Source organism: Strix uralensis, chromosome 6, assembly GCF_047716275.1.
Source record: "Strix uralensis isolate ZFMK-TIS-50842 chromosome 6, bStrUra1, whole genome shotgun sequence".
NCBI classification, from domain to species: Eukaryota; Metazoa; Chordata; class Aves; order Strigiformes; family Strigidae; genus Strix; species Strix uralensis.
Window position 1 is genome coordinate 17,900,771 of NC_133977.1, and position 22,557 is coordinate 17,923,327.

Here is a 22,557-nt window from a genome sequence, read left to right on the forward strand (position 1 = left end):
TGCCTCTAAACAGTGATGGAATGAAATTGCTCCTGAAGATGCTGACTGCCACCCCCTCATCTGCCCGTTAGCTTGCATTCTGCACAGCAGATACTTTCATTGCTCAGGGCCCATGCTGGCTGATAACTGCAAGTGCAGAACAGCATGTAGGGATGGTGGCTTTTGTAGGAAACTGTCTAGCATTGAATATGTAGGGTTTCAGTTGTGTGCTTCCCTTCAGGACTGCTTACACAAAAACATTATAATAGCACCTTACTGGCTTTTGTGAAAACAGGAGAAGCTGCTGGGTGCCTGGCTTACGTTGTGGGTTGTACAGCTGAAGAACCAGTGCTGAGACTGTACATTGCTGTGGCCTCCATCTTGGGTAATCTGTTACATCCTCATGTGCTGGAGCAGGGTTCTGGGTAGCCAGTGTCACTTCTACAGAGACAGTGGGCCCAGCTGGTTGTGCTGGACTGCACGTATCTGTGTGCCGTCATCTATGTGCTTTCAAGGTGCTGGATTGAACCAAAATAGTCTCGTACTGAGACAGTGTCACAGCTTGCAAATCCAGTTTAAGGAGAACTAGAAATGCTGACCAATTGAAGAGGGAGCATTGGTAGTAAAAGCACTTCTAGCTTGTTACCCCGTCATGCAGGATAATGGTGTTAATGCTAGACAGTTGTAGCAGACTGTCAGTAATAGGGAGTGGCAAAGGAACTTAGTAGGAGTAAGGAAAGGCCAGCAATCATATGAAGGAGAAGAAGGCCTGAGGAAAGCATGTGATGGTTACTGGGAATCATAAAGAACGTGACTTATTATCAGAGCGTCTTTTCTGTTGAAAAAGGTTTTGGAAAATGAAAATGCGTGTTGCAAAATGAAGTTAAGGACAGTTTTCATACTTTAAATGTCAGTACTTTGTATGGCAGTGACTTGAGGAAAATACAATGTTTGAACTGTGATAGTGAACTTGAATATGAAATTATATGCTTTGGCAGCAAATAACTGGAAAGAAATTCGTGTTGGTTTGTATTAGCAAAACTGTGGTATCCCTGGTGGGGGTATTAATTTTTGAAACTGAAAAGAAACTCTAGAAAAATATATTTCAGTGATTCAGTAATTGAGGATGCAGAACAACTGCATGACTTACTGAGCAAATCTTTCTCTGCCTGAACTCAGAAGAGTGTACTGAGTAGGTAATCATAGCTGGAAAGCTGCAGGTTGCTTCCCAGTGATCACAGTTCAGGTGGGGAGAGTAGGAAAAAGAGGAGAAACACATAGTACAGAGGGTATATATAGGTTTTGACAAGGATCAGCAGCCATGAATGCATACAGGAAGGGTGAGTGTTACTGACTTTTTAGCAGTAGGAGTTAATTTTTAGCTTAAGAAGGATAAATAGGTTAAAAATAAATTTGAAATCTAGATGAGGTTCCTTTTGGTATACTGAGGTTTTGTTCCATGAACATATATATGGGAAGGGATAGGAAAAACACAATTGCTGCATGAACTGGTAGTCCTGAACAGATGTGTTCCACACTGATGTTGGTGTGTTACATTGAAGGGCTGAGATGCAGCTGGCTTTTGTTTGTTAAACGCAAAATTATATCAAGTGAAAAATGACTGCCTTGTAGAGTGTTTGGCTAGGGAGAAAGAATAGGTGGATGAAGAAGATATGGTAGAGTTGTGGGCTGAGAAAGTATAAGGACTCTGTGTATCAAAGCCATGAGGAAGCTGGCTTCACTTGCAGGAAGTTGTTTTGTGCTGGTTGGACAATGACAAGCAAAAGTTTGTGGAGCTGATCTGGTTGTTATAACAGATTAACACTTAAAGTTTAATTTTATTTTAAAAACCAATTTTCTTGTGTGTAATTTTTTTAATTGTGGCTGGGGGCAGGGAAGGGTTTGGGGGTGTGTGTTTTTTTTCCTCTGTGTGTGGGGTTTTTTTTGAAGTAGCATATACCAAGTTTGCTGCTTCAGGAGCACGAAAAAAGCTTACCACTACTTAGATGTGTAAGTGTGGTCAACCCTCTTGGGATCAAATTAAAAGAAGGTATGAAATCTCTTCAGAAGTGCAGCTGATGGCAGTTGGAATGATGATGTGGGCAAAGCAAGAAAAATACTCTTGTAGTTTCCATGTTTGTGAAAGGAAACATGAGTTTTGCAGATTTAATGGTGAAGTAAGGAAATAAAATTACAATGCTGAAAACATATACATCTGTAAATTGTGCATGTGTTAACTGAGAAAATGGGTGTGTTATTTATAGTTATGGAATTTGGATCAGTAAGAGTGAACCTAAGATTGATACATGTGATTTCTTTTATAAGGATAGTGTTTTAGACATAGTGTGTCCTGTACTGCAGGAACAACTTCTTACATTCTTGCTATACAATGTGTTTTCCCTCAGAAAGGGAGAAGTCACATGACTGGATAGGAAAAGAGCCAACTGAATTTTGATCTGAGTCAGTCAGCTTCTCTAGTATAAACAGGTTAGCCATGTGCTCCTACTGCTGATGGCATGCTTTTTCTAATGTAGATGACATCCTTTTGACATTGTTTTATGTAACAAGGAAAAGGGCATTTAACTAACAAGAGAACCGGTGTGGACTTACCTGTGGCATTTCCTCAGCGCTGTGTATGTTTATACTTTGGGAATCACTTGCCTGACAAGATTTGTAGCTGGTTAGGCAGGAGGCCTGACAGTAATTTTTTGAATTAGAAGCAACATTCGTGGTAGGGAGATACTCTTGAATAAGTTGTAGTATGAAAGTCCAGAAAGTAAACGCAGCATAGATCTTGTGACAGAAGTAAGGAGGAGCCAAAGGTTTCTATGGTATTAGCAATGTTTTCTTGAAATATTAAAGTCCCTTTAATCACCTTAAAATACTCAACTTGGTACTATCCAAAAGTGTACTTGTTTGATTTTTTTTTTTTTTTTTTTTAAAATAAATTCCAAGTGGCTAGCCACAGCACTGGGTTTAAACACTGTAGAATATCTCTAAAATCATCTCCTGTTGTGGATTCTTTGTTGTACAGAGGTCTGTAAGCAGCTATGGGCTGATTAACTAAAAATACCAACTAAGAACCTGAAGAGGAGTCATGGAGTCCCACATTTTGAATCGCATTACTCTAAGGGTTTTGATCTGCACACAAAGGAATAGCCTAGTTGTTACTGCACAGCAACAGTTAACATGCTTTTGCTAGTGCTGTCAGCTTTCCTGCTGACATCAGATATCTAAAGCTGTAAACAGAAAGCAGCCATGTCTGTTCTTCGTGTACTAGGAGGAATCTAAATAAAATGCTAGTCAGATGGAGAGCAGCGAAGCTGGTAAGAAACTTTAAACTATTCAGAAAAGTTGATGTAGAAAAGTGACTCTGAAAAAGTTTAAATGTTCATATAAATGCAGCACTGTGTTTGCAGATCTTTCTGGAGAGAAGGATCCTATTTGCAACTCATACAGCAATGCTTTAAAGTAATAAGCATTTTATAGGAAAGAAATGAACTGTTACCTTTTTGTTTAGGAGTCTCTTGTTATAGTTAGTCAAAAACAACCGTACAAGTTCTCAACAACTTGGCTTTTTTCTTAGAAAATAAAACAAACATCTCAAAAATATGAACTACTGGATGCATTTTATTCTGAGTTACTGTTTTTAATAGAAACTGACTGATTGAGTCCTGAGACTTGCTGTAGTCATTTATAGATAAGTTCAGGTTAAGGCATTGACTTATATCAGTCCTAGAATGAATGTGGATACTGTTGCAATTATTTTGTAAGTATTAATATCCTAGAGGGTGTTCTAAAATGAGATCAGTGCTTTCTAAAAAACTATTACAAGGTTCATATAGTAGGTTGAAAATTAGTTCTTTAAAAGATGTTTTCATTCCCAGAGGACTTAAATCGGCTCTTGTAAACACAGAGGGTGGTATTTCTAATGACAGTCAAAGCAAGCTATCTGGCATTGGAAGCTCGTTTTGGGGGAGAAGAGTGCAAGGGCAAGCAGTGATACACGCTGTAACTTTGTAAAGTGCATATATAAGTGAACATTTCTCCCTCTAATGGGGTTTTGTGTTGTGATGTGAATGTTGATGAGAAATAAATACTATTCTCCCCTTCCCTTCCAGACAATCGAAGGAAAGTAGAAGCACCTCTTGGAGGTCATGATCCTCGAACAGCAGTTCAGTTAAGAAGCCTCAGCACCGTTTTAAAGCGCCTCAAAGAAATCATGGAGGGGAAGAGCCAGGTACTTCTTCTGACAGATTTGTAGGCCAAACTATCTAGAAACTGAACTGTTCACTGGGCTTCTCTGAGCTTCATTCTTAGATACGTCATGGGGGTTTTTCAGATGTTTGAAGGGTTAGTGAATAAACTCAAAAATCATTGTGTGAATGCAGGGGAAACAATTTAAGTTCACACGGACTTTTGACATGTCAAACATCTGTTGTGTTGTGTGAGTGAAACCTTGCAGTTGCTCAGCTTTTTGAACTTGGGCCAGATGCTCTCATTTTAGACTCCTTCCCACTTCTGTGGGAACCTGATGATTTTCTCCTGTGAGGACTAACCATGGGCAGGTGAAATACATTAACTGTCACAAATAGTAATGAGAATTCTGAGGATGGATTAAATCTGCTACTTACTGTGGTAATGATTGGTCAACAATATTTGCTTGAAAGACTTGTCCTGTTAATCAGTTTTGATTCAGCTGGATAAGGGTCTAGTGGTTGCTACTGACTTGCTAATTTCACCTCCCTCTGCTGTGTTGAACTATGCCTTTAAGAGGAGGATCTAGTTGAGAAAGAAGCCAGAACTATTTATAAGGGGCAATATAAATAGCTGTGTCTGGGAGCAAGACACAAACAGGCAAAAGGACACTTAATTAATCTGAATGAAGAGGAAAAAGGCTTTTGGCTTGGTAGATTTATAAGTAGACTTTGAGTAAACTCACTTAGCTTCTAGTGCTATTCTGCTTTTAAGAGTAACTTTGCTTTGGTAGAAAGGGTGATACTTTTGAGGGTGAAACAAAAGCCTTTCATTTTAGTAAGCAGGGCATTGAGTGTGGCCCCTACTAATATTTCAGTTTGTGACAGCTTCTGAAGGTCCTGGAGATTTTCAGACATCTTTGAAGTTACTGGTGAGGTGCTCAAACATACACGATGCAGCATAAATGAATATGTCTAGATCTTTCTCTGCAAGCAGTATGTTAGTTGTCAGCATGCTGAGTTCTGTACAAATGGTAATACCTCACTGCCCTTGACTGCAGCCATGTCTTGCTTGAGTCACTCCAGGCAACAATTTCTCCCTGCTGTGGACTAGTCTGTCTCTACAGGAGACCCCTTTGCTGTTGTAGAAAGCATGTGTCAGATCCTGGAAGGTGCTGTTCTATCAACCTCTGCTGACTTGAGCAGAGCAGGAGGTGTCACCAGCAATGGCTGGGTTTCTAAACATCCAGTCCTGGGCAAGTGGGGCGGAGGCAATGTGGGAGAGGTGTGAGCAGAGGCACTGTTTGGAACAGCCACTCTGTATGTGGCAGAACCAGAGACTTGGCTTATCATGCAGCAAAAACTGTTAATCGGCATGCCCTGCAGCTTTGCAGCAGTTTCTTGGGAAAGCACTGCATCTTTCCCTGCTTGAAGCTTAGTGGTCATCTTAAAAATTTCTAAACTCACTAGACTACTTCAAGCAGTCTTCGACCTCTTTCTGTGTGAGTTTTCTTGGGTGAAGACAGCATGAAATTGTCGTCTTGTTGATCATAGCTGTTTTAGTCTCAAAATTGGTCTAGCAGCTATGTCAAACTTCACTTTGTGAACATCCAAAAATAAACCCCAATTCAGGGTATGCATTTTTTTTTTTGGTTGTGTGAAAATCAGAGTATGGATCACCTTCCTTCTCTGTGGTTACTCTCTTCTCTCTTGGGTTGTTTTGAGAAAATTCTTGCAGCACTTTCTCTTCCTAAGAAAAACCCAGAGTACTCAGGCCCTCTGAAAAGGCTTACTGCTAGAACTGAACTCTAGCAGTGTTTCACAGAGCTGTCATGTGACTGTTAGCAGTTGTCTCCATCCATGGTAGTTGTAGCTAATGTGCTCAGAATCACAATTGAGAGATCTGTCTTGCTCTGTTTATGGCTAGAACACCAAATGGAAGCTTTAACTCTTTGTTTTCAAGTCTTAAAAACAAGACAAAAATTCCTGTGTCTGCACCCATGCTGTAAATCAGTATATGTTTTTATCTCCTGAATATGTATTCCACATTTGTCTGCATACAGCTGTTAACCTGGAGTTTTGAAACAACATCAATCTGGGACACAGGCTTTTACAACTGTTTACTGAGATTTTGAAGAATTTGATCATATAACAAAACTTTTTACATGTATCTATGATACCTTCAAACTACATCCCAGTATTAGCTGTTGAAATGATCTTCCTGCATTGATAATTCCTAGTAATTTGATTTACCCCTGGATAACAGCTTCAACTAATGTCTGGGGTTTGTTTTTTATGTTTTTAAACTGTGCTAGTTGAGGGCCTGTCATGTGCTAGGCAAATGAGAGGGAAGAGTAATCAGTACTTTTATGTATTTGTTTCTTCTTGCAATTTATCTACAGCTCATGATAGTTTTCATCTGCTTTGCTTCCATCTTGGATCAAGAAGGCAAAGGCTTACTAGATTTATTCTCTCAGTTAAAAACTCTCTCAGCCTTCTGTCTCCCTATAAACCCACATGAAAAATCCTTTCTGTGCACACACACACACACGTATACGAATATATGAAATTGTTCTTTTCATGTGCTCAATCTACAAAGCAATCATGAATCTAAATACGCTTTTTTATTTACAAAAAAAAAAATATTTCTCTGCTGCCTTCCCTTGTAGGACAGTGACTTGAAGCAGTACTGGATGCCTGACAGCCAGTGCAAAGAATGCTATGACTGCAGTGAGAAATTCACCACCTTCCGACGGAGGCACCACTGTCGACTTTGTGGGCAGATCTTCTGTAGTCGATGCTGCAATCAGGAAATCCCTGGAAAATTCATGGGCTACACAGGTAAGGTTTATCTGTTGAGAAGCAGAACATTCTCTGTGTGCTCAGTTCTGTTTGAACTACTGCATTTTAGATTCTGGCATCGGCTAGAGAATGCTGTGCAGGTTTCTAGTGAGCTTAGAAATAAGCAAAAAGAATCACAGGACCTAATTCTACCAATTTCTTCATGCACAGTGGTGGATTATGCCATGTCTGCTTATTTTTACCAACTATGTCCATGATGACAAAACAAATATGGCCACTATTGAACAAGGATGTTCACTATAAAAGGTGTGCTCAGGTAAAAGCTGCTCTTAGCAATGTAGTTTTAAAAATGTAATGAGCTACATTTTCTAATTGAGGGTGAGGGAGACTCTTTCAAATGCCAGTTACCAAACTCTAGACATCTCCCAATGGAGGTAATGATTTCCAGACATCAGCTGGTATGTCATATGTGACTGGCTATTGTTGTACCATGATTTCAGTGTGCACATGTGCTCTCTCTCCCCATCCCTGCAAATTGTCTCTCTCTTACTGATCATGTGTTATGCATCATCTGACTTGAAGAAATTCCCTGAGTGTATAATTATCTGGGGTTTTGCTCTTTAAGGAAATATGAGAACTAGAAACATGGAGAGAGGTTTTGAAACAGGAAATCCTTCTTTTCTCACCACTACACACCTCTAATCCGGTAGGAACAGACTACTATTTGTTCCCATTTACTTACACTCTCTGGTTCCCCTTTCCATAGGGGATCTCCGAGCCTGCACTTACTGCCGCAAAATAGCCTTAAGCTATGCACACTCCACAGACAGTAACTCCATTGGAGAAGACTTAAACGCTCTGTCAGATTCCGCGTGTTCTATATCAGTGCTGGATCCCGGCGAGCCACGCACACCAGTTGGGAGCCGTAAAGCTAGCCGCAACATCTTTCTGGAGGAGGATCTAACCTGGCAAAGGTAAAGTGAATGGCTTGATGCTGAGCTCCAGATTCTTAACTGTGTTTCCAGGCTGACACCTGCCTAGACAAAAACTGGTGATTTCCATCTCAGGAACTTAGAAATACATCTCCTGTAAAAAGAATCTAATTCCATGCTTGCTTCTAGTATTCTTTAAGTTGAAATGTGGAAACTTTCCTGGTGGAGTTCTAAATTGTTTGCATTTCTTCCTTTAACCTATTGAATCAGTGAGTCCATACCAGTGACAGAGCAGGTTTTAGCTTCAGAGTTTAAAAAGACAAAACCAAAAAACATCCCTTCTAACCACCAATGTATGCTTTACCTGTCAGGTTTTGATTTGGGCAAGAGAATATGAGATGCTGTCTGTGTAAATAAGAGAGAAATGGTGGAAATAACCACCTGTTTCAACTGAATTGGGATTGAAAGGGCAGCTGTAAAAGTTCTGATTTCCTTTCAAATTATATTTCTTCTTATTGCTCTTGAATAATGGGATCTTTATTTTTGGAAGATGAATAAAAGAATACTGTACTTCTCAAGTGATATGCAAGTTAATTTCTGAGGACCTTGATTTAATTTAAGGTAGGGGGAGGAAGAAATAATCAGATGTGGTGTTTGTGCTCATTTCCCTAAAAACAGAAGAACAGGCAGGTGTGAAACTACTGAGGAGGTCTTGAGTCAGAGCCTTTCTTTAATGGAGGGGTAGTGTTTGTGATGTGTGCCTCTCTCAGCAGATGTCTTCTAGTGGTTCTGATAGTATTAAAAGAAAAACCTCAAAAACAACTGTCTTCAGAAAATGCCCTGACTCTTTCTTTGTGTGTTGCTTTTCATAGGATGGTGCTCTTACATGGAAGCAATTAAATAATCAGCTTTAGGCTTAAATAAAGGAAAGTACTTCTGGTTTAATGTCATGGTCATCTAAAGCAGTAATGTTGCAATGCTTGGGATAAATACTACCAAATTTTGAATTAGGAATAAGTATGTGTGCTCGGAATGCTTCTCTTCAGGTGTACAAAATAATAGAAGGTATCATTAGTTCTGTCTTCTGGTGTGTTATTAGTATCTTTATTATGGCAATTTAACAGCTTGTAGACATGAATATATAAAGAAAGTATTTATATCTTTATTTTGGGTAGCTTGTAGCACTGAAGAAAACTACTGCCTATTCTTGAAAGACTGATAACTCTTTTTATACTAGAACGCTTAGTCTTGTTGGGAGACACTGAATAAACATGGACTGGTTTTGTGTGTGAGAGGGAGAGAGAATCAGATTAGGTGGTTTATTGTTGCTTTAGTTTCTTCGGTGCTTGTTGCTCTTGAAATGTAAAACTTTGCAGTAGGCTATAGTGCTTTTTTTAATACTGCATTTGGTAAGCTCCTGATTGACCTTCAGAGGTTTAAACTCAAGATATTGAACTTAAACAGCACCACAGTGGAAAGTGGCAATTCAGTTTCAAGCAAAGTTTTTTTTCTAATAAGTGACTTCTGTGTGAGAAGTAGTTTGCTTCAGAAGAAAATTTGGGAGTTTTCCCAACATAGAAAATAATGTATCTGAGATAAGGCTCTTGCCTTTCCTGCTCTCATATGCTGCAAAGCAGTGAGAAAAGCATTTAGGGGAGTGATGCTGTATGTACTTGTCTGACACTGATCTGCTCTTTGAGCAGTTGGAATGTAGAGGCTTTAACTAACTTGAAGGGCTGTGTCCTTTAAAAGTGGATGAGTGGTGTACTCTGGGCAAGTACAGTTACTCAGGCAAAGTTGTATTGTGCACATTTTCTCATGAAGAGCATTTATTATGCTAGTAACATGTCTGCATCCCAAAGCACAGCCAGTATGGCTGTATCAGTTGAAGTGTAGTGGCTTATAGCCTACACAGTTTTGCCAGTAGGAATTTGTATTGATGGTGTAAGAACATCTGCTCTCCTTCCTTCTGGGATGGAAGGAAAAGGAGGGCAAAGGTGATAGTGATCAGGTTAAAGAATTACAGAAGGTTGTCAGGCTATCTGGGTAAAAGCTCTCTAGCAATAGCTATAGATAGTGTTGCTTGGATTGCAGAGATGATGTATTGTAGAGGCATTGCCCCGATCTCCCCCTCCAAAGCATGGAACCTGTAAGGAAGGGAGGATGTGTAAGAAAGGAATATAGGGGAAGAGGGTGGGAAGACAGGATAATGAGTGGAAAGAAGCTGTATTGTCCAAGACTTGAGTCTGAAGGGAGAAGAATTGAGCACTGTTCTCCAGATGTCATTTGCCTACAGATGGGGAAAGATTTCTCTATTCCCTCATTGATTTAACAATCATGGGTGTGAATGAGAGATAACATTATAATTAACTGTATTTTAATTCCAGCTGTCCTAACACTGCTGCATGTGGCAAATCTCTCAAACGTCTGTAACATGCTCCTTTTCCTTGCAGTTTGATTCACCCCGACTCTTCAACTACCACACTGTCTGCACGCCTTGGGTCTGTCCAGGAGGATGCAGGAAAGTCACCAGCTAGGAACAGGTAAACTACTCAGATATGAGTATTTTCTGTTCTGGATGCACTTCTAGCACACTCTTCGCTGTAAAGCCTGTATTTTGGGCTTGTTTTTACTGAGCATGCTGTTTCATGTCTAAAATGTGACACACCATTACCCATATGTAATGGTAAGAAAAGACCACTTATGTACATAATTATATTAATAGATGTACTACTTTTGAGGAACCTGTAGTTTGCTACTGAGTCAGTCAGAGGTGGTGGTGAAGAGGACAGAAGGGGAGAGAAGTGGCTAAGAAAAGTAGAGTTCTGAGGAAGCTGAAGAAAAGGTATTGGCAGAGACTTGGTAATGGGAGGCAAAGACTGAGGTCATGGAGGAGCAGAGGTGTAGTTTTTCTTTGGTTTGTGCCCCGCCCCTCCCCCCCCCTCCTTTTGCTCCCTCTGTTTTTCCATTAAGTATAATCTTGTTTAAGTTACCAGGCTTCCTTAGGCTAAAATCCCATCACAGGTCTTTATGCAAGAGTGCTGGAATGAACTTGGAAATGTTCATGAGAGCTTTAGTATAGATTGCGAATGCTTGAGCTTAATCCCACTAAATAAGCTGGTATTAAAAGCACAAGTAATTTCCAATTCCCAGTGCTTCTGCTATGATGGTTACATCTGCCATTATGGTTACATTGGGGACGTAAAGGTGAGGCAAGGATATGAGGAACAGAGTGAAGAGAATCCAGATTTCAGTGTTTGAGTTGGGGGATATTTAGAGACTTCCTTGCATTGGTGTTACAGGAATGCAGAATGTTTAGCAATTTGGAGGGATCTGGCAGGACCAGTAAAGACCAGGGAACTCGGCTGAGAAGGATGCTGGCCGTACCTTTCAGGGAATGGAGAGCTTGGAGTCTTTATCTTCTGTGTGATGGGAACAGCTAGGAGGAGATGCACGCTGACTGTACAGCTGAGAACCAAAGATCTCATGTAGCGGGACTCAAATACTGGTGAATAAACTAGTACCAAAAATCAGTTCTGGGCAAACAGGACAAGGAGTCCAGAGTTAAAAGTTCAATGCTAAATAACTGCACTGACGTCAAGAAATGTGTGAAACCTTGAGGATGCTCTCCTGCTTCCTGTTTGAACTCATGTATGTTTTAAAAGGTCGCTGCTGTTTGCTCACACATGCAGTAGTAGGAGGGTTCTGAGCTGGACCTGGCAGGCCCAAACAAGTTAAATTTTAACTCTTTGGCTATTCATGGCCTCACCATAGTACTTGGCTGTCTGGACTCACATTTGAGAAGTAATGATGAGGTATAACCTATTTCTGTCAAAATTCTGAACCTGTGGAAACAAAGCCGTTGGCTTTGGGCTAAGCAGTGCTAGCCTTTAGATGTTCTCAAAGCAACTGTAGATGTTTCTTTGAGGTAAGCTCTCTAGATGAGATGAAGCAAAAAAGATGCAGGTTGAGTGCATTTAGATGCAGGTAGCAGAAGTTACTTAGTATTATTTGTTTTCCCTGTGGGTGGGGGATATGTGGGTTTTTTTCTCAGGCTGATTATTTATGGGGAAAAAAACCCCAGCACAACAGTTAAATGTTGCAAGCGGAGGAATTTGAACTTCTTTGCAGGTCCTTCTAAAGGATAGGGATTTCCGTTGCAAAATCTCCCCCTCTGTTTTTAGAAAATATAAATACAGTAAAGTTACCAGTGTAATTGGTAATGATAAAGAAACAGATATGAAACCTGACTGTTCTAAATCTGGTTTAATGCCCTTTTATAGAAATTAGAAAGCCCTGCTGCTTACAGGTAGGTGGCGCAGTTAAAGTAGCTGTTGTGAAACAACTGGGAGGAGTGCTTAATGATGGATTCCATGTCTCATCTTCCACATGAGAATGCTTTCTGTTAAGCTGTATCACTCTGCCAGTTCTAACTTTAACTTGAGAGCATCTGAACAGTAGAAGACTGGCAGAGTTTTAGCCTGCCCTGAATGGCTGACTATGATAGAAAGTTTTTGCTTATCACCCCTAGATGTATATGGATGTAGTGCCAACATAGTTTCCTTTGATTCTGCATAAATGACTAAAAAGGACCTAAGTAAAACCCTTTATCAACCCAGTATTCCTTCTCAAGTGACAGAGGAGGAAAAAGCAGTCATTTTGACACTATTGTACATTCAGGGTCTACTTTCTTGCAGTACAAAAGCTGAAATAGGGTGGCATTGCTATTTCATGCCTGGGCTCAACCATGTCGTTCACTGAGAATTCTTGGGAATAATTATAGAGCGTCTGTTAGCCAGTTAGCAAGCTCTGTGAAGTTATCTGACTTTCATTCCAAAGAGTAGAGGCTGGCAACTGTTCTAATCACGGAGACTGCTGCAAGCCTCTTGAGTCAGTTTAGCATTGGCTTTTTGAGCTTCCTTGTTGCTGTATGCAGAAGCCTTTTCCATTCTCACTCTTTAGAGTGCTGTTAGCACGAATAGCTTACTCTGCATGTTTTTTGCTGCTGTGGGATAAGAAGTTGCACTCTGGTTATTCAGAGGCTTAGTCTAGTTGTGAGATATTGGAGCAGAGGGTATCTGGAACTTGTATTTGTATTTGAGCTTTGCAATGATTATTGTGAAATGGTGTGTTTGTACTGGAGTGCATAGCCAAGATTTCCTAACAGCTGGGCTGAGATCAGGTGGATGCTCCATATGGTAATACAAGGAAAATTGCCAGTTGGAATGACCCCCAGCTTCAGCAGACAGTTTAGCCACCCTAGGAAACAAGTCCTCGAATTCCCAGACTCCGCAAGCTGTCATCCATATATTTCAAAGAGCTGAAGAGAAAAAACTTTAAATGGGTCAAGGAGAGGGGGAGTCTCAGTGCCCTGTTATAGGGATCCTGGTGTTGTTGGCCCTCGCTGGCATCTGGCTTGTCTCTAAACCTCTGGAGCTTCTAATTACCCAGCATCCCATCCCTTCCCCAGTCTGTTCAAATGCAGACATATATGAATTGCTGTGCATGAACTTAGTTCTGACTGCTTCCTACAAAGAGCTTTACAAAAGTTTGTTTAACTTAAATGTTCCAAAGCAATACACTTGCTTCCTAGGGATCCTTTCTTCTGCTTTAACCAAGGAGAGGAAGCTTTAAGCAGGAAGTCTGTACTGAGGAGAGTGAACAATGTCACAGGCTTATATTCCTTCTCAGCATGCTACAAGATCAATGCCTGCTCTGTTAAAGCATGCACAGTGAACACTTATACTTCAGTTCTTTCCTCTTCCACTACAGATCAGCCAGCATCACTAACCTGTCACTGGATCGGTCAGGTTCACCAATGGTGCCTGCCTATGAGACATCCGTCAGCCCCCAGGCCAGTCGCACACATATGAAGGCAGAGACCAGCGAGGATGAGCGCAAAATGCTTCTGGTACCTTTCAGACTTCTGTTTGTCTTGCTCTGTGAAGGCAATGAAGTTTGCCTTTATTGTATCATGCAGCAGGAGTATCTTGCTACCTTTTAAAGGGTGTTGTCTGAGCACTCTTACCTGAACCCCTCCTCCAGGTGGTGCTGGAATGGAGAATATTGATGCTGCTTTGGACACTTATCTTCCTGAAACAAATCATAGTTTCATGTGGTGTTTGTATAAAGGTGTTTACAGTTTTAGTCTTGGGAAGCATGTTAGGCAGTGTGGAGTTAGTGTATGGTGGCTCCTTGTGAGTTAAATTTGTTATGGTTGCAGCTGTAACACAATGACCTGATTCTGTCTTTCTCCAAGTTCAGATTTTCCCTTTCATAGGCCACATAATTGGAAACTTTAAATGACTGCTTCAAAATGGTTACACCATGATGAATGAGTTCAAGCTGTTACAGCTTACTGGGCCAAAACATAACTTGGCCCCTCCCCTTGTTTGCAGAATAAATACAACATTTTATAAAAGGTTATATGATGTACTTGTACGAAGAAAAGTCAATGTGCAACAGTGTTCTGTGTAATCCTATTATCCCACCCCCACAGAGGCAGTGTTGTAGGTGTCAGTTACTGCACAATGTTCAGTAGAAAACAGTGTTTCTTTTCTCTGTGGGAGGGGAAGTGCTTCCAACAAATGGGGCAAAAAATATGCAGAGAAGGGAAGGGAGTGTTTTTCACACATTAAAAGATTCAAGATTGCTCCCTGTTGCCAATTTCAAATCAGGAAGGGTAATTTCTGTGTTGTCAGGTACTTGCCTGCTGTAAGCAAAATGCATACAAGTATTCCTGAGGGTGCAAAAACACTCTAGTTCCTGTTCAGTTGCACAACTCCTTTCCAGGGTGCTCTGTAAATGGATAACCACGTGAGGGAGAAACATTTTTAAGGCATGTCTTTACACCATCCAGCCCTCTGCCTGTATGTTAATGCAGGAAAAAAGAAATTTAAACTGTTACGAACGCAACTTGGACCAAAATGATCAAGTCCCAGTGAGCTTCAGCTTCATATTATTTAATTTTTTTGTCTGTTTCCTTCCTTGGAGGAGAAGAGGATTGGCAGCGTCACTTCTGTTCATGTAAGAGCAGAAGATGGAGTGTCAGTTAACGTAGGTTTTTCTGTGAATTCCCACTGTTTGTTTAATGCCTTTAGCATGTAGAGCTGACACTGTATCAGGAGTCAGCTTAACATTTAAATCTTAACATACTCCATTCAGAAGACTAATGAACTTTGCTCATGAAATAAAAGGTAGGGGAGGATGTGCATACACTGGGGTAAGCACATATTTCTGTGAACTAGAGGTCAGAATCCTTGAGTTGAAAGGATTTGCTGTGTTCTGCCAGTTTGTCCAGTTTACTGATTTCACGATGTGAGTTAAGGGTAAGCTACAAGGCAGCTGAAATGTGGAATTGCCAGTAGCATCAAATCTTGTGATCCTATGATGTGTCCTGTTACTGATCCATTTGACTCTATACCTGGTCCAGAAGGTGAGCTGCTGACATTTGTTTTATGATAATACCCAGGACAGCCACCACTGGAAATTAAAAAAGCAGAAAGCCAGTCCGGTAACAGAAGTGGAGCAAAACTCTTGGATCTCAGGGCACCCTTGGGAAAGTGCAATAATGTGGGTCTGGCAGTTAACTGGAAATCTGAAATCAGTTAAAATTTAATTAAAGCTTTTTTTTTTTATTCTTTTACACAAAAATATGATGAGTCAGGCATTTGAGAAAGTGAGCTGCAGTGTCTCTTCTTCACCCCTTGGGGTGCTCTGTTGCTCTCTCAAAATAATCCCGGGTCCCAGTTTTGACTCTGCAACAATGGCTTGTGCTGTGCCAAGCCAGGGTGCATATGGGAAAGCAAAAGGGGCCAGGTGCAGAGAGTCAGCTCAGTTTGGATGGAGCATAGCCTACACAAGAGTTGGTGCACATGCTTAACAGACCTGAAAATAAGTTCAAGGTACAGGCTGAAGTGTTCCAAGTGGTGAGGGGAAGAGATCCACAGATGTAAAAATAGTTAATTGAGTTGGGCGGGGTACACATGTTTCTTGCTTAGTGGCCAGAGCTAGTAGTGTCTAAAACAGGCTTGATACTGGACAATTAAAAAGGAATCCTCAGTAAGAAATGGCATCCTAGAACTTGAACATAGCAGTGTACGTTGCTGTGTCAAGTCCTTGTTGTATGTCTGGGCTTGATAATGGAGTAGTATGCTTCACAAAGCCTAAGTCGAGCACAGATTATGTAGAAAAACCTCTTCCAAAGGATGAGTTTTCATTGTCCTCTATATTTACATACATGACCTGAGTTTGAGAATAGGGTGCAGAGGGCAGTAGTGAGGACATAAGTATCTTGTAGGCAGTACAAAATCTTGCCACATTAAAAACAAAACCCTCTTAACTCTGAGGGTACCCACTTTGTTTCTTCCTTGTTCTCAACATTATATAAAAGGAAGGATATAAAGAGCTGCTCTCATGTCTGTTTGCTGTTTTTGTTTGCACCTTTGCATAGGTTGTGCAGAATGGTTTAGATTTTCTGCTTGTTTGTGGAGGGCTCTTGATCTAGAAGCCAATCTGAGGGCCCAGGTTGATGCTCTTGAAATCAGTGCTAAGGTCAGACTAGTAAGTAACTTGCACGTCTCCCTGTCCAGGACTCAGTTCAGCTGAAAGATCTGTGGAAGAAAATCTGCCATCACAACAGTGGGATGGAATTTCAAGACCATCGCTACTGGCTGCGGACACATCCCAACTGCATTGTGGGAAAAGAGCTGGTCAACTGGCTCATCAGAAATGGGCACATAACCACAAGGTAACCCTAATGCTTTAGGTCAGCAGGTGTCTCCTGCCTCTGTGACAGGAGATTGTGAGTTTTAGCTGATACAGGGTACCTTAGATTGCAGAGATAAACCCCTTTGCAGGGAGACAAGAAAGAAAATTCAGATTTCTTCTCTACTGCCTACCAAAGAAGGTAGGATTCCAACTCTGTGTGGCCCAAAACAACAGGGCACAGGAAGCTGTCTGGTTTAGGAGCCAGTGTGGGAAGCAGCTTCTGGGACAAGTAGCACTCAGACAGTTGGAGAATAGTGAGTGTGTTACAAATACTGTCTAAAATGTTCACTAATACTCCAAAGGGCAAGTCTGTCCCCGGGATCAGAGATCACTAATAGTTGTTGATAGCTAAAGTTTTGGTGGGGCTGGCAGGCTCTTAACCTTGTAAGTGAGTATAAAGAATCCAGTGTATTTAACTATGCCAGAGGGGGATAAAACTGAGATGGTTCTTAAGTGTAGAGCAACAGTCCTCATTCAGCAGAGATGTTCAGTGTGTATAACTCAAGCTAACAATATTGGAGGAGCACAAACAATGTGTCTTTATTGTCTGTTGGACACCTCAAGCTGAGTTTAGAGTACTGGCAGTCACTTCATCTAGCTCCATACTTGAACCAGTACATTCTGCTGCCTCTCCATGTTTTAAATAGTGTCTGGTTAAACACGGCAATCAGATACTGATGAGTCAAATAGTGTGTAGCAGATGACCCTTTCCTCCTTTTGTGCCATAAACTGTGTATGTTTAGAACTAGACTTAGAGAACAATCTATATTCTTATCCTCCAGGGTCCAAGCCATTGCAATAGGACAAGCGTTGGTTGATGGACGCTGGCTGGAATGTGTCAGTCATCATGATCAGCTCTTCAGAGATGAGTATGCTCTCTACAGACCATTACAGGTAAAGGGAGTAGGAAAGCTATGGTTCTTTCTGGGTTTGGCTGCTGACTAGAATCTTTTCTAATACTGTTCTCAGCAGCTGTTGTATGTTTTCTAAATCAGCTCTCCTGCACAGAGAATTGGGGTCCAGGCCTTTTTCTGTAGTGGTTTAAGGCCTGAGGAAGCTGCATTTGCTCAGAAAGCTTTGGGGCTGTCCTCTGTGGAGGATGAGTTGTTACACGTAGGGCTGCATAAAGTGGAGGAAAGGGTCTCTAGTCTAGGCCAATGTCTCTCATGGTGGACAATTTCCACAGAGGCCTTGCAATGGCACAGTCTCTGCTTGTAGCAGCTGTGCTGTCATGTGCAGAATCTAGAATCTGTGTGCCATTACTGGTGACTGACACAATGGTGGTCTTCTGTTTCAAATTCCTTCTTTAAAACTTTCAAAGAATAGATATTTTAGATACACAGTATTGGATCTTCTTATATATTGTATTAGTAACATTCTCCTGAACTCCAGTGATGGCAGTAATAAAGAATTCAGTACCTTAGCTACATGATGCAAGATTGGGAAGGGGTCTTTGTCATGTCTCCCAAATAGGACTGGCTAGCTGAGAGGGGAGGCGGGGATCCAGTGACCAGAAGTGCTATCCTACTGTATTTCATTGCAGTCAAACTTGCTGAGGGATAAGAGCAGTCACTGGCCTGAATGATTGAATTGTTTTCTTAACTTGAACAAGGTATCTCTGTAGCCTCTGTTACCTGAAAGCATTCAGCTGAGTCTTCCATGTTCTGCAGCTTCTCACAGTGAAGAATGGCTAAGCTGTCCCATGGACCTCAGTCAGAAGCCATTAGCATCTTGTCTTTCTTGTGCACTTCAACTCTTGGCCACAGTCACATGGTCTTCCACTGAGATTGCTCTGGGCTTCCTCTGCCATCTCAGCTAGTTAACTCTACTGTCTCAGTTGGCTAGTAAAAGCTTGCCCTTGCAAGTGCTTGTGGATCCCTGTTTGTAACTATTTGTAAGGGACTTATGTTATTCAAGGTTTAAAGCCAGTTCTTGTTCTCATCAGCAGAAAGCACTGTCTGATCTCTTTTTCTCTTGGACAAGAGTCAGGAGAAACAGTGATGTTGACTCAGTTGCTTGCTGCACTCACTGAAGCCAAAAGAATGATAGTGAGAAGTTCCTCTTGAGGTGACTGGAGGCATCTGGATGACTGATGGAAATTGCTTAGATGCTCTCCAGATTATTTGGTGCAAAGCCAGGCTTTGTTTTGGCACAGTAGCCCCAGCTAGAGCCTGACTTGTGAGCAAAACTTAGAGCTACTTCGGTCAGTTACAGAATTGCTTCAGTAACTAGAATTAGCCTCCACCAAAAGCTGCATGTGCTGGTTTCTGGGCAAGGGATATAGTGATCACCCACCTCAGCTGGGAATACAAAGCGTGCAAAACTGCTTAGCTGGACATGGTGACAGAACCTGCGGAGTAGAATAAACTTGTCCTTTAGTGCCACTTAGTCATAACTTGTGTGGAGGTGGGGGAGGAGACAGAGACTAAGCATGTGGGAAGTGTAAAGAAATACTTGTTTCCTGTCCCAAAGAGTTCCTATTTCATGCCAAGGGGGGTGGCTCTATGACTAACTTGCTCAGCCCACTGAGAGTATCCTCTAATTTTTAAAATATCTGATCTTCATTTGTAGCAGGCTGCTTTCTAAGGCTGCTTAATATTTCAGCAGAGCTGCACTTTAACACCTTTTTTTCTTCCTTGTCTTCTAGAGCACAGAGTTCTCAGAAACCCCATCTCCAGACAGTGACTCTGTGAATTCTGTAGAGGGGCACTCTGAGCCATCCTGGTTCAAAGACATCAAATTTGATGACAGTGACACAGAGCAGATTGCTGATGAAGGAGAAGATAACTTAGCCAGTGAGTTTCACCTGAATCCTGTTCTCACTCTGCCTTCACCCCTGTTATCCCCCGTCCTTTGGGACATAGTAGTTTAACCATGTCTTGCTTTATGTGTGTGCTTGTGTGTGTGCGTGCATGGGGCTGTAAGTATCTAAGCCAACTATAACCTAGCTAGATCTCCTGTTTCTTACGATGGATACAGTATTTTGTATTTAGTGGAACTGGTAAAGCTTCATGCTTCTAATGGAGGAGGAGCATGTAAATTGCTGCCTTCTGTTTCTCAGGCAGACTTCTGCTTGATTTGGGCCCTGTAGTAATGCGCTAAAGAATGCCCAGTACGTCAGCATGCACACATGAAGATAAGATTAGAGCTATGAAAATACTGTATTCCTGTAGCATTGCACACTAGTCTTTATGTATTAAAGACAATTTTTCTCCTCTCCGGTACCCTCATGATACCCATTTGAACCCTTCTCCTCCCTGTATCTTCCCCCTTACCCAACACTAAAAGACTCCGCCAGCCCTAGCAAGCGCACTTCAGTCAGCAGCTTCCAGTCCACAATGGACAGTGATTCAGCCGCCTCCATCAGCCTGAACGTGGAGCTGGACAACGTGAACTTCCATATCAAGAAGCACTCCAAGTACCCACATGTGCCCCCTCACCCTGCCGACCAAAAAGGTATGAGGTAGTCACCAGCTGGAGTTGCACATGATGGAGAGGTGGGCCCTAATAATACTGACCTATTTGGACACTACTTTTGTAGCTGTCTTACAGAGGGGGAAATATGATATTTAGCTGGCACTTGCTTGCAGTTTTGATGTGCTCACCTCTGAGGAGGCTCAGTAGCCCTGTTGAAACACCTTCTCTGCAGAGTGTGTAACTTCCCCTGTGACTTTCTCTTTGCAGTTGAAGCAAAGTCTCCTGCCCATACATAATAGGGCAGATAGACTTATACAGTTTCTGGCTAACTGGGGTGGAAAAATAGTCTGTCCAGTTTGATACATATCTCTACAGTTTGAGATTAAACTGGAAAAGCAAGCAAGAAAAAAAAACCCCAAACAACAAATGAACAAAATTAACTTGGAAGAGCTCTGTGCTGACTTCTCATTGTACCTTAATAAGCTTACATTTTGACAGAAGAATCTTACTGACAAACAGTAAGGCCTAACTTAATCCGTATATGCCACATTTGTTCAAAAGAGAACATCCATTTATGTGAAGTAGGAAGGAATCAAATACTCAGTGTTGAAGACTTCTTTTGAAAGTTTTTTCTCCTAAAAAAGTAGTAAATTGAAAGACTTTGACTATAAACAGAATCCTTATGGAAAATATAATGCACCTGCCTGTTGACAACTGCGTTCTCTAAATTGGACAAGGCTGACTGAAATGAGGGCTTGCCACTGACGGGTCTAGTATATTCTAGTTGCTTTACATGCCAGGTAGCAACTGATGTCTCTGCTCTGCTTCCTCAATTAAGGTTACATCAGCTTTGTAGACTTCTGTCTTTGCTTCTAAGGAGTTTCTTATTCATAATTATTTCACCCCGCCCCCTCAGTATTTCAAACTTTAAAAGATGATCCAGTGTTAAATAATTTGGACTTCTAATGGATTCATCCTTTTATAAAGTCTAACAGATCTCTTCCGTTGTTGTGGATCAGAATGCAAGACTTGACCTTATGCTTGCATACAGATTGCTTTTTCTGAAACTGAAATGGTCACTGAAGAGAGTGAGGAAGGAGAACTGGCCACAGCTGACTTTCAAAGTATGTTAAACATGTGAGAGGGTGTGAGACAAATTTATCAGTGGCATTTATCAGTGCCTATTGCAGTCACCTTTTGTTATTTGCTAAAAATATGGCTAGAAGAAGGGAAATCTAACTGCTTATTTTTTCCGCCAAAGAGAGGAGCAGGGCAGGTTTGAAACTTGAGTTGATGTCAGATGAGTCAACAGTAGCTACGGGTTGTCAGCACTACTGACACCAGCTTGTTATTGGTTCGTTTCAACCTGTTTCCAGCTCATGCCCTAATCAAATAAAAACCTAATGCTTCTGCAGGAAGGGAAAGGTGTGGAGAGGGAGAATATATCAGTGAATTCCTTTTAGGAAGGAGGGATGCTGGATTAAGCAAGCTTGAAACAGGCCCAGGTGTACTGCAGTATCCTATGAATTTACAGGTGTAGCACATTTACCTTTATCAGTGTGTGCTGACAGTAAAGCAGGCTGTACTCAGTTTGGCTTAGGCTGGTGTTAAAGGACTTGTGGAGTGATAGTCCTGGTTTCAGATATCTCAGTCTTTAGCTCCTTATACAAAAAGTAGTACATGATGAAGGGGAAACATAAGAGAGCCTACCTCTCTCGGAAACTGTTGACCAAATCAAGGCTTCTCATAGCCAGAACTGAAGCTCTTGTGAGAAGGATTCTTATGATGGAGAGCTCAGAGAAGATCAGCAGAAAAGGCAAGTGATGAGGGGACTGAGAGAGACTTCTGCCTTTGAATTACATATGTTGGCAGCACTCTGCTGGTGAATCTCTGTTGACTGGTGTTTGTTATCTGTTCCTGAAATGTGTGGTCTTTTAACCAGGTTATTCTGTAGGAGTGTAATTCGTAGTATAAAACTGGGAACAATTCCTTTTAAGAGAATGGATTTCCCTTGAGGGGAAGGTATCAGTAATATGCCCAGAATGGGATAGGGTGGAGGTGTGGATCATTAAAATGCACTATGGAGAGGTAGTATTATCCTGCAGTTTTTTGAAAAAACTTGTATCCTCTGCAAATGCAGAGGACTTACTCTACATTTTTTTTAATTTTTTTTTTAATTTTTTTTTTTTTGGATTCCTGGCATGAGAGTCTCTGAAGGAAAGACCTAACTAGTGAGCAACAAGTTAAAATGAATGATGACATCTTGAATAGCAAGAAACACTTGTTGGCAATAGGGAGACTGAAATTTTATAGGTGTTTGTTATTCAGGGCCTTCAAAAATTAAGTGGGACAAACCCTTACAGTGTGTACTGCAGTGCTTAGAGTAGTGAAATGGATGACTTCTAAAATTTTGTTCTGGAAATAATAAATTCAGAGTACAAAGACTTTCAGCTTGTGTTCTT

At 41.2% G+C, this 22,557-nt stretch overlaps 1 protein-coding gene across 21 annotated transcripts in view; it reads left to right on the forward strand.

The window, feature by feature from the left end:
* The window catches only part of PIKFYVE (phosphoinositide kinase, FYVE-type zinc finger containing), an 86,541-nt gene that overhangs the window by 7,481 nt on the left and 56,503 nt on the right, over positions 1–22,557 (forward strand). For 19 of the 21 annotated variants that reach the window (XR_012629451.1, XR_012629454.1, XR_012629460.1 and 16 more), the window contains 9 exons: positions 4,101–4,219; positions 6,845–7,016; positions 7,744–7,951; positions 10,363–10,452; positions 13,682–13,820; positions 16,501–16,658; positions 17,461–17,572; positions 19,326–19,473; positions 19,967–20,134. Coding sequence is in view for 9 of the 21 variants with exons in the window: in XM_074873043.1 (XP_074729144.1) it covers positions 4,101–4,219; positions 6,845–7,016; positions 7,744–7,951; positions 10,363–10,452; positions 13,682–13,820; positions 16,501–16,658; positions 17,461–17,572; positions 19,326–19,473; positions 19,967–20,134 (1,314 nt within the window). In the remaining 12 variants the exon portion in view is untranslated. The remainder of the gene's footprint in view (positions 1–4,100; positions 4,220–6,844; positions 7,017–7,743; positions 7,952–10,362; positions 10,453–13,681; positions 13,821–16,500; positions 16,659–17,460; positions 17,573–19,325; positions 19,474–19,966; positions 20,135–22,557) is intronic. The other 2 variants (XR_012629459.1, XM_074873041.1) reach the window with 1 other exon arrangement.